The 10,680-nt window shown below is 48.5% G+C and overlaps 1 protein-coding gene across 1 annotated transcript; it reads left to right on the top strand.

Annotated features, from left to right (window-relative positions):
* Positions 1–255: 255 nt before the first annotated feature.
* LOC147121533 (putative G protein-coupled receptor 139) lies at positions 256–1,050 on the top strand. The gene has a single exon (XM_085977903.1). The coding sequence runs from the start codon at positions 256–258 to the stop codon at positions 1,048–1,050; it is 795 nt and encodes a 264-aa protein (XP_085834029.1).
* Positions 1,051–10,680: the final 9,630 nt, after the last annotated feature.

The raw sequence follows: 10,680 nt of genomic DNA, 5'->3' as shown, positions 1-10,680 counted from the left end.
CGCTATCCTGGCAGCAGCCATGATGCCTTCATCCTGCACCATTTGGAAAAAGTCTCCTCCCCCTTTATTTAATGTCAGTTGTAAAAGTGTAACTTTTAACATTTACTCTACTTGCTCTTCACATCGTTGCTCCTTCTCACTGCAAAATTTTGTGTGTTTATTTTTTTTTAATTTACAGCCAACTTACTGGCAATTGTGACACTATCGCGAGGGAGGTGCGGTCTTTCCAAAGGTGTCACTCTGTACCTGGTGGCGATGGCTGTGGCAGACCTACTGGTCGTCATTATTCATGTTATACTGGACAAATTGAATAACTTTTATCTGCACATTGTATTCTTCTTCTACCCGCCCGGCTGTAACATCAGAGATGTCTTTGGTTACGCGGCTGTGGACAGCTCTGTCTGGCTCACGGTCGCCTTCACCTTTGATCGTATGGTGGCCATTTGCTTCCAGAAGCTGAAGATGAAATACTGCACCGAGAAAAGCGCAGCCGGCGTTATCACAACGGTGAGCCTGCTGAGTTTGTTAACCAACATCCCGTGGTATTTTAAATATCAATCCTACTTTTGCGAGGTAACATATGAATACTTCATTTTACCCGAGTGGAAAGTCTTCGACTGGGGGGACCGCATTTTAACTCCACTGCTCCCCTTCGTGCTTGTCCTGCTGCTCAATACTCTCACCGTCCGGCACATCCTGTTGGCCAGTGTAGTCCGCAGGAAACTGAGGGGGCAGCGGAACGGAGATGAGCAGAACGATCCAGAAATGAAGAATCGAAGAAGATCCATCATTTTGCTCTTCACCATATCGGGCAGTTTTATCCTATTATGGATGACACGTGTTGTATTTCTAGCGTATCAGCGAATTACTGGAACGTATCTAGGAGCAACAGCTGCTTTTTTTGTGGCAGATATCATGGGAACAATGCTTCAATTATTCAGCTCCTGCACCAACACATTTATTTATGCAGTCACACAGAGGAAGTTCAGAGAGGAGGTGATGAATATAGTGAAATATCCCTTTACTGCCTTCCTGAATTTCATTAAATGATGGGAGGAAAGCTGGTAAATTTAAACCAGGACTGGGTAGCAACGTTATTGCTCCGATCCAGCTCAACTCTCATTGAATGAACATATCCAAAGGAGTTTGAAAATGAGAATCAGATTCTTCTTCAAATCTACACATTGTATCAGGTGGATGTTTAAAACTGAATTTGCCAGGATGCAAAAAAGTATGTATTTTAGGATCGACAGGAAAATTTTAAATTTGTCCAAAACACAATGCTTAGATTGGATAACTGGTTATTATTAAGAAGTACTGACAAAATAAATACAAAGACTCCAGTGACACGAATTCCATTTCTTACAAATTCCACATAATGAATGCTGCGGGTGTGAAGGAACGGATGACACTGGTTCAGGGAGGAGCACAGTGCCGTAGGTCTTGACTTTGTGCGATAGTGTAAAACTGGTGATGGAGATGGTGCCCTTAACTCCGACTATTTCTTCCCATCTAACCAGCTTGCTACCCTCGCCCTAACTGTACACTGATTAATTTTCTCCAGTAGCCTCTGATCTAATCTTTCTGAAGGTCTATGTACACTACGTCCACTGCAGGAACCCATGCACCACATATGTCAGCTCCTCAAATAACTCCATTAAGGTTCGTCAAGCGTGATGTTTCTGAAATAACAACAGAAAATGCTGGAAAAACTCAGCAAGTCAGGCAACATCCGTGGAGAGAAATTTGAGTTGACGTTTCGGGTTTGACCCTTCTTCAAACCCGAAACGTCAACTCAAATTTCTCTCCACGGATGTTGCCTGGCTTGCTGAGTTTTTCCAGCATTTTCTGTTGTTATTTCGGATTTCCAACATCTGCAGTATTTTGCTATCGTGATGTTTCTGATGTCTGTATTGGGTGCTTCTAATTATTTTCTCCTCGATTATTGGTAATTTTGCCTATTAAATAGTCCAAATTCTTCCTACTGCAGATGTTCCACTAACTGGTGCATAATTACCAGATTAGCTCTGTCGACCTGTTTGAGAACGGGCCACACTCCAGTCCTCTGGCTCAGTGGAACCTCCTCCATCCTCCCCGATCCAGCACTGAACCTCCTCCAGTCTCCCCACTCCGGCACTGATCCTCATCCGGCCTCCCCGTTCCGGCACTGATCCTCCTCCGGCCTCCCCGATCCAGCACTGATTCTTCTCCGGCCTCCCCGTTCCGGCACTGATCCACCTCCGGCCTCCCCGCTCCGGCACTGATCCACCTCTGGCCTCCCCGCTCCGGCACTGATCCTGCTCCAGCCTCCCCGCTCCGGCACTGCTCCTACTCGGGCCTCCCCGCTCCGGCACTGATCCTCCTCCGGCCTCCCCGCTCCGGCACTGATCCTCATCTGGCCTCCCCGATCCGGCACTGATCCTCATCTGGCCTCCCCGATCCGGCACTGATCCACCTCTGGCCTCCCCGCTCCGGCACTGATCCTGCTCCAGCCTCCCTGCTTCGGCACTGATCCTCATCTGGCCTCCCCGATCCGGCACTGATCCACCTCCAGCCTCCCCGCTCCGGCACTGATCCTCCTCCAGCCTCCCCGCTCTGGCACTGCTCCTACTCCGGCCTCCCCGCTCCGGCACTGATCCTGCTCCAGCCTCCCCGCTCCGGCACTGCTCCTACTCGGGCCTCCCCGCTCCGGCACTGATCCTGCTCCAGCCTCCCTGCTCCGGCACTGATCCTCATCTGGCCTCCCCGATCCGGCACTGATCCACCTCCAGCCTCCCCGCTCCGGCACTGATCCTCCTCCAGCCTCCCCGCTCTGGCACTGATCCTCCTCCGGCCTCCCCGCTCCGGCACTGATCCACCTCCAGCCACCCCGCTCCGGCACTGATCCTCCTCCAGCCTCTCCGCTCTGGCACTGCTCCTACTCCAGCCTCCCCGCTCCGGCACTGATCCTGCTCCAGCCTCCCCGCTCCGGCACTGCTCCTACTCCGGCCTCCCCGCTCCGGCACTGATCCTCATCTGGCCTCCCCGCTCTGGCACTGATCCTCCTCCAGCCTCCCCGCTCCGGCACTGATCCTCCTCCGGCCTCCCCGCTCCGGCACTGATCCACCTCCAGCCTCCCCGCTCCGGCACTGATCCTGCTCCAGCCTCCCCGCTCCGGCACTGATCCTACTCGGCCTCCCCGCTCCGGCACTGATCCTGCTCCAGCCTCCCCGCTCCGGCACTGATCCTGCTCCAGCCTCCCCGCTCCGGCTCTGATCCACCTCCAGCCTCCCCGCTCTGGCACTGATCCACCTCCAGCCTCCCCGCTCCGGCACTGATCCACCTCCAGCCTCCCCGCTCCGGCATTGATCCACCTCCAGCCTCCCCGCTCCGGCACTGATCCTGCTCCAGCCTCCCCACTCCGGCACTGATCCACCTCCGGCCTCCCCGCTCCGGCACTGATCCACCTCCAGCCTCCCCGCTCCGGCACTGCTCCTACTCCGGCCTCCCCGCTCCGGCACTGATCCTGCTCCAGCCTCCCCGCTCCGGCACTGATCCTCCTCTGGCCTCCCCGCTCCGGCACTGATCCTCATCTGGCCTCCCCGATCCGGCACTGATCCTCCCCCAGCCTCCCTGCTCCGGTACTGATCCACCTCCGGCGTCCCCGCTACGGCACTGATCCTCCTCTGGCCTCCCCGCTCCGGCACTGATCCTGCTCCAGCCTCCCCGCTCCGGCACTGATCCTCATCTGGCCTCCCCAATCCGGCACTGATCCTCCTCCAGTCTCCCCGCTCCGGTACTGATCCTCCTCCAGCCTCCCCGCTCCAGCACTGATCCACCTCCGGCGTCCCCGCTCCGGCACTGATCCTCCTCTGGCCTCCCCGCTCCGGCACTGATCCTCATCTGGCCTCCCCGATCCGGCACTGATCCTCCTCCAGCCTCCCCGCTCCGGCACTGCTCCTACTCTGGCCTCCCCGCTCCGGTACTGATCCTCCTCCGGCCTCCCGGATCCAGCACTGATCCTTCTCCAGCCTCCCCACTCTAGCACTGATCATCCTCCGGCCTTCCCGCTCTGGCACTGATCCTCCTCCGGTATCCCCGCTCTGGCACTGATCCACCTCCGGCTTCCCCGCTCTGGCACTGAACATTCAAAGATCGCATGGATGAACTACAGAATTTGTTCATCCCAGTTTGGCATAAAAATAAAACAAAAAAGGTGACTCAACCGTGGCTAACAAGGGAAATTAGGGATAGCATAAGATCCAAGGACAGGACATATAAATTGGCCAGAAAAAGCAGTAATCCAGAGGATTGGGAGCAGTTTAGGATTCAACAAAGGAGGACAAAGGGATTAATTAAGAAAGGGAAAATAGAATATGAGAGTAAGCTCGCAGGGAACATAAAAACTGACTGTAAAAGCTTTTATAGATATGTGAGGAGAAAAAGATTGGTGAAGTCAAGCGTAGGTCCCTTGCAGTCGGAATCAGGGGAATTCATAATGGGGAACAAAGAAATGGAAGACCAATTAAATACATATTTTGGTTCTGTCTTCACAAAGGAGGACACAAATAACCTCCCAGAAATGTCAGGGAACATAGGGTCTGATGAAAGGGAGGAACTGAATGAAATCAGTATTTGTAGGGAAATGGTGTTAGGCAAATTGATGGGATTGAAGGCCGATAAATCCCCAGGGCCTGATAATCTACATCCTAGGGTACTTAAGGAAGTGGCCCTAGAAATAGTAGATGCATTGCTGATCATCATCCAACATTCGATGGAATCTGGAACAGAACCCATGGATTGGAAGGTAGCTAATGTTACCCCACTATTCAAAAAAGGTGGTAGAGAGAAAATGGGGAATTACAGACCGGTCAGCCTGACATCGGTAGTGGGGAAGATGCTAGAGTACATTATAAAAGATGTAATAGCGGAGCACTTGGAAAACAGTGACAGGATCAGACAAAGTCAACATGGATTTACAAAAGGTAAATCGTGCTTGACTAATCTACCGGAAATTTTTGAGGATGTAACTTGTAAAATAGATAAGGGAGAACCAGTGGACGTGGTGTATTTGGACTTTCAGAAGCCTTTTGATAAGGTCCCCCATAAGAGATTAGCGTGTAAAGCTAAGGCACATGGGATTGGGGGCAAGGTGTTGACTTGGATATCTTGTGTTCATTAATAAATAGACATTTTTATTATGAACACAGCTAGCTTTTGCTAGACACTTTTATTGAGCACATGTGGACTAGATACAGTATCTGTAGAGGCGTCCATCTTGACTGCTGCCTTGTGGGTAGCCTAGTGCCTCATGGGTAATGTAGTCTTAATATACATACAGCTGGGTAGTGTAGTCTTATACATACAGCTATATACAGCTCTACACAGCTCTATGGCTCCACCTAGTGTCCACTATAGAATGACATGTTATTGATCATTACATCCCCCTTTCTTTGAGGTTTAACAAAATCAATATCAATCAACTTTCAAGAAAACAATAAAGATAATATCAGTAACACTTTTGTTCATGCTCTATAAACATAAACATTTTCAAAACAGTCAACACATTTTCAAAGCTTTACATTGTACTCAAAGATTAAGTCTATCAGGCTTTTTTACTTCACGTGTGGATCTTCTCAACACGGGTAAGTCTGATGTGTCTTCATGAGATTGTTCTGGCGGTGAATGACAAGATGCAGTTGCGGCATTGTCATCGATCTGCTGTTGTATAGATCGAGGTCTCCTTGCGATCTTTGCTTGGAGAGGGTTTCAGTGTTTCCTTCACTCTTCATGCCATAACTCTCAATGTAGTCAATGCACTCTCGAAAAACTGCTGGCAGCTGGATCCCATCATACAGCATAGTCCTCTCAGCAGCTTCGGCTAATGGAGCACCAAAGATTGGCCTGAGGGAAGAAGGAGTATCCACCGGAACTGCTTCCTGCTCTGGTGCAGGCTTCTTCTTTCTCTTTTTCTCTTTCCACTGCTTAACAACATCTTCTGTGGTTATATCTTTGGACTTTTTCTCCTTGTGTTTTTCCTCCTTGTGCTTTTCTTCCTTTGGCTTCTCTTTGACCTTAAAGTCTTTTTCTTTCTTCTTGGAGAAACTAGGCTTTTTGAAGACATGGATACCCTTTGGCCTTTTCATCCTTGATGGGCTCTCTGCTTCATCACCTGAATCATCTGGTCTGCTTATGGCACAGTTTATACGGTAGACTCTCTTGACCAGTTCTAAGTCTTCACAAGCTTTGCCCCCTAGTATTGAATCAAGTCTTTCAGCCACAACAGAAAACATGAGATGATGCACTTTGTCTTTGACTGTCACTTTGAGTCTGCATACACCTAAGCTATCTATTTTCTGTCTATTATAGCTCTTCAGTAGTACTGACTTTTTCTGTATTTTGGGCTTTTCTTTCATATTTTTTATGTCACTCATACTGATTAAGTTTGCTTTTGCCCCAGTGTCCAGTTTCAATGTAACTAATGCTCCATTTATCTGCAGTGGGATCATCCATTTGTCCACTTTTACTGCATTGACTTTATGTTCAGCATTGTCCATTCCTGAGGGCTGCACATTTTCTGTATCTTTTTTGATATCGTCACATGACACCATTCCTACAAAAAATGTCTCACTTAAATCAGTGTCCTCAATTACATTAACTCGTTGCCCTTTCTTAGTTTTTACTTTTGAAAAGCATTGTTTGGCAAAGTGATTCTTTCCATTACACGTTGTGCACATTTTTCCAAATGCTGGGCATTGTCTTAACTGGTGTTTGTAACCACAGCGTTTACAAATAAAAATTTCATCCTCCGATTGCTTTTCATTTCTGTTCTGCCCACGTTTCTTCCCCTTGTAGGACACAGCACCGACAGCAGCATTATCACTCATTACAATTGCATCATTACTGATTTCACTGAAAGTCTTTGCGTGCTTTCGAGCTAGCTCACTGGCTTGGCATATTTTCACTGCATTTTCCAAATTTAGTTCGGTTTCTCTCAACAGACGTTCCCTGACTTTTTTATCATGAATACCAAACACAATCTGGTCACGAATCATGGATGATTTCAGCTCAGAGAAATTGCATGTCTGTGCTTTCAGTTTCAGATCAATTATAAAGCTATCAAAAGTCTCATTTTGTTGCTGTGTCCTTGAACAGAACATGTATCTTTCATAGGTCTCATTCTTTTTGGGAGAGCAATGTGCATCAATTTTTTTTAGCACATCTTCTAATTTTTCTCTGTTCTCCTCTGGATTAAGTACAAATGTATTAAATACCTCTATTGCCTGTGGGCCTGCAACCGTAAGCAGCAATGCTATCTTCCTTGCGTCTGGCTTCGTACCGAATCCGATGGCTGCAATGTAGAGTTCGAATTGTTGTTTAAGAGTCTGCCAATTGTAGTCGATATTTCCTGTGAGTTTCAAACGCTCTGGTGGCTTCAAATTCTCCATGTCACTTTTCACAATTTTCAGCAGATCTTCACCATCCTGGTACCATCTTATGTTCATTAATAAATAGACATTCTTATTATGAACACAGCTAGCTTTTGCTAGACACTTTTATTGAGCACATGTGGACTAGGTACAGTATCTGTAGAGGCTTCCATCTTGACTGCTGCCTTGTGGGTAGCCTAGTGCCTCATGGGTAATGTAGTCTTAATATACATACAGCTGGGTAGTGTAGTCTTATACATACAGCTATATACAGCGCTACACAGCTCTACGGCTCCACCTAGTGTCCACTATAGAATGACATGTTATTGATCAATACAGGATAGAGAACTGGTTGGCAGATAGAAAGCAAAGAGTTGGAAAAAACGGGTCTTTTTCTGAGTGGCAGGCAGTGAATAGTGGGGTGCCGCAGGGATTGGTCCTTGGACCCCAGCTATTCACAATATATATTAATGATCTAGACAAGGGAACTAGATGTAATATCTCCAAATTTGCAGATGACACAAAGCTGGGTGGGCGTGTGTGCTGTGAGGAGGATGCCGAGAAACTACAGGATGATTTGGACAGATTGGTTGATTCGCCAGAAGCATGGCAGATGCAATATAATGTGGATAAATGTGAGGTTATCCACTTTGGTGTCAAAAACAGGAAGACAGATTATTATCTGAATGGCAATAGATTGGGAGAAGGGAAAGTGCAATGAGACCTGGGTGTCTTTGTGCACCAGTCGCTGATAGTAAGCATCCAGGTGCATCAGGCGGTTAAGAAGGCAAATGGTGTGTTGGCCTTCATAGCGAGAGGGCTTGAGTACAGGAACAAGGATGTCTTGCTGCAGTTGCACAGGGCCTTGGTGAGACCACATCTTGAGTATTGTGTGCAGTTTTGGTCGCCTTATCTGAGGAAGGATATTCTTGCCATGGAAGGAGTTCAGCTAAGATTCACCAGGCTGATACCTGGGATGGCAGGAATGACGTAGGAGGAGAGATTGGGTCAATTGGGCTTGTACTCGCTGGAGTTTAGAAGAGTGAGAGGGGATCTCATTGAAACTTATAAAATTCTGGCAGGACTGGACAGACTAGATGCAGGGAGGATGTTCCCGATGGTTGGGGAATCCAGAACCAGGGTTCACATCTAAAGATAAGGTGTAGGCCTTTTAGGACAGAAATGAGGAGGAATTTCTTCACCCAGAGAGAGGTGAACCTGTGGAATTCTCTACCACAGAGGGCAGTAGAGGCCAATTCATTAAATATATTCAAGAAGGAGTTAGATATATTTCTTAAGGCTAAAGGGATCAAGGGGTATGGGGAGAAAGCAGGGACCGGGTACTGAACTTGGATGATCAGCCATGATCGCTTTGAATGGCGGAGCAGGCTTGAGTGGCTGAATGGCCTACTCCTGCTCCTATCTTCTATGTTTCTATGTTTCTCCACCAGCCTCCCCGCTCTGTCACTGATCCTTCTCCAGCCTCAGCGCTCCGGCACTGATCCTTCTCCAGCTTCCCCTCTCTGGCACTGATCCACCTCCGGCCTCCCCGCTCCGGCATTGATCCTCCTCCGGCCTCCCCGCTCCGGCACTGATCCTCCTCCAGCCTTCCCGCTCCGGCACTGATCCTCCTCTGGCCTCCCCGCTCCAGCACTGATCCTCCTCCGGCATCCCCGCTCCGGCACTGATCCTCCCCCAGCATCCCCGCTCCGGCACTGCTCCTCCTCCGGCCTCGTCGCTCTGGCACTGACCCTTCTCCAGCCTCGCCGCTCCGGCACTGACCTTCCTCTGGCATCTCCGCTCCGGCACTGATCCTCCTCCGGCCTCCCCGCTGCGGCATGGATCCTCCTCCGACCTCTCAGCTACGGCACTGATCCTCCTCCAGTCTCATCCCTCTGGCTCCAATCCTGCTCTGCCCTCCGACACCACCCCCTCCGACCTCCCCTCCGATCCCTCCCTCCCTCCTCTCTGTGGCCTGGTGCCGTGGGCCTATCCACCCGACAGCCAATCAGCCTCTCCTTCTGGCTGGCTGTGGGCGGGAAGCAGAGCTTTGAAATGCTGATCCAGCCCTGACGAATTTAACGGGAAACCCGTTCTCCCAGGTCCTTTCCAGCCCCCGCACCCCACCCTCCTCCAAATTAAAATTCCGTGCAATGTCTTTTCTTATTTTCTCATATTCTCCTTTAAATATTAAATTATTATTATCATCCTCATAGACCCTCTTCTTCAATTTTAATTGGTTTTATTTATCAAAGGCTTTCTAAAGCTATTAGTAGTAGCATCCGATTGACTGGATTGACTGGAAAATATTTATTCTGTACCTTTGCAATCTGTTTAAAAACATCCCACTGTTGCTCTACACTGCTGTGTGCTAAATTCTCCTTCCACCTCCCCATAGCTAGCTCGCTCATCAACTTTCTAAAATCTGCTCTAATCTGATCTGATCTTCTAGTTTTTGTCCTGACTTTTTCCCTTTCTATTTGGATCTTAAACCTTCCCATGTTGTGCTCACTACTCCCAAGGTGCTCCCCCACATTGTGCTCCTCTACCTGATCTGTGTCATTGCTCAGAATTAGACCCAGTAATGGCTCTGTCCCTCCCTGTCCAGATGGAGCTCTTCTTTGAAGTATAGCTCCCATCTGTCCCAGAGCAGGTGCCAAATGTAATCCCTCCTCTTGTCACTGCCCCTTTAGTAAGACATTGATTTCCCTAATCTTCCTGTTCTTCCTTATTCTAACTTGTAGCAGGGGAAGTAAGCCCGGGGTTACCAGCTCTGACCTGCTCTAAACCTGTTTCCTGATGACCTGAATTTGATGAATGAAGGGTTTGACAGGGTAGATCGAGAGAAACCATTTCCTCCGGTGGGGGAGTCCAGATCAAGGGGGCATAACCTTAAAATTAGAGCTAGGCCATTCAGGAGTGATGGTAGGAAGTCTTTCTTCACACAAAGGGTAGTGGAAATCTGGAACTCCCCCCCCCCACCCCACCAAAAAGCTGTTGAAGCTGGGGCTCAATTGAAAATTTCAAAACTGAGATAGATAGATTTTTGTTAGGTAAGGGTATTAAGGGTTACGGTGTGAAGGAACAAGCCATATAACCTATTCAGAAAAATACACTATCTTATGAAAGAATCCTGGCCTTATTAAAACATGACAAACTGTGTTTGCAAACTTAGAAACTTAACTCTGAAATAGCTGTGAAAGCATTCTGGCTATTGAGATAAGACAGTTGTTGACCCTGAATAAATAACCTTATTGAAACAGAAGGTGAA

Source organism: Somniosus microcephalus, chromosome 3, assembly GCF_052327205.1.
Source record: "Somniosus microcephalus isolate GS21.2 chromosome 3, FLI_Smic_1.0, whole genome shotgun sequence".
NCBI classification, from domain to species: domain Eukaryota; kingdom Metazoa; phylum Chordata; class Chondrichthyes; order Squaliformes; family Somniosidae; genus Somniosus; species Somniosus microcephalus.
This window is presented reverse-complemented; position numbering and strand designations above follow the sequence as displayed.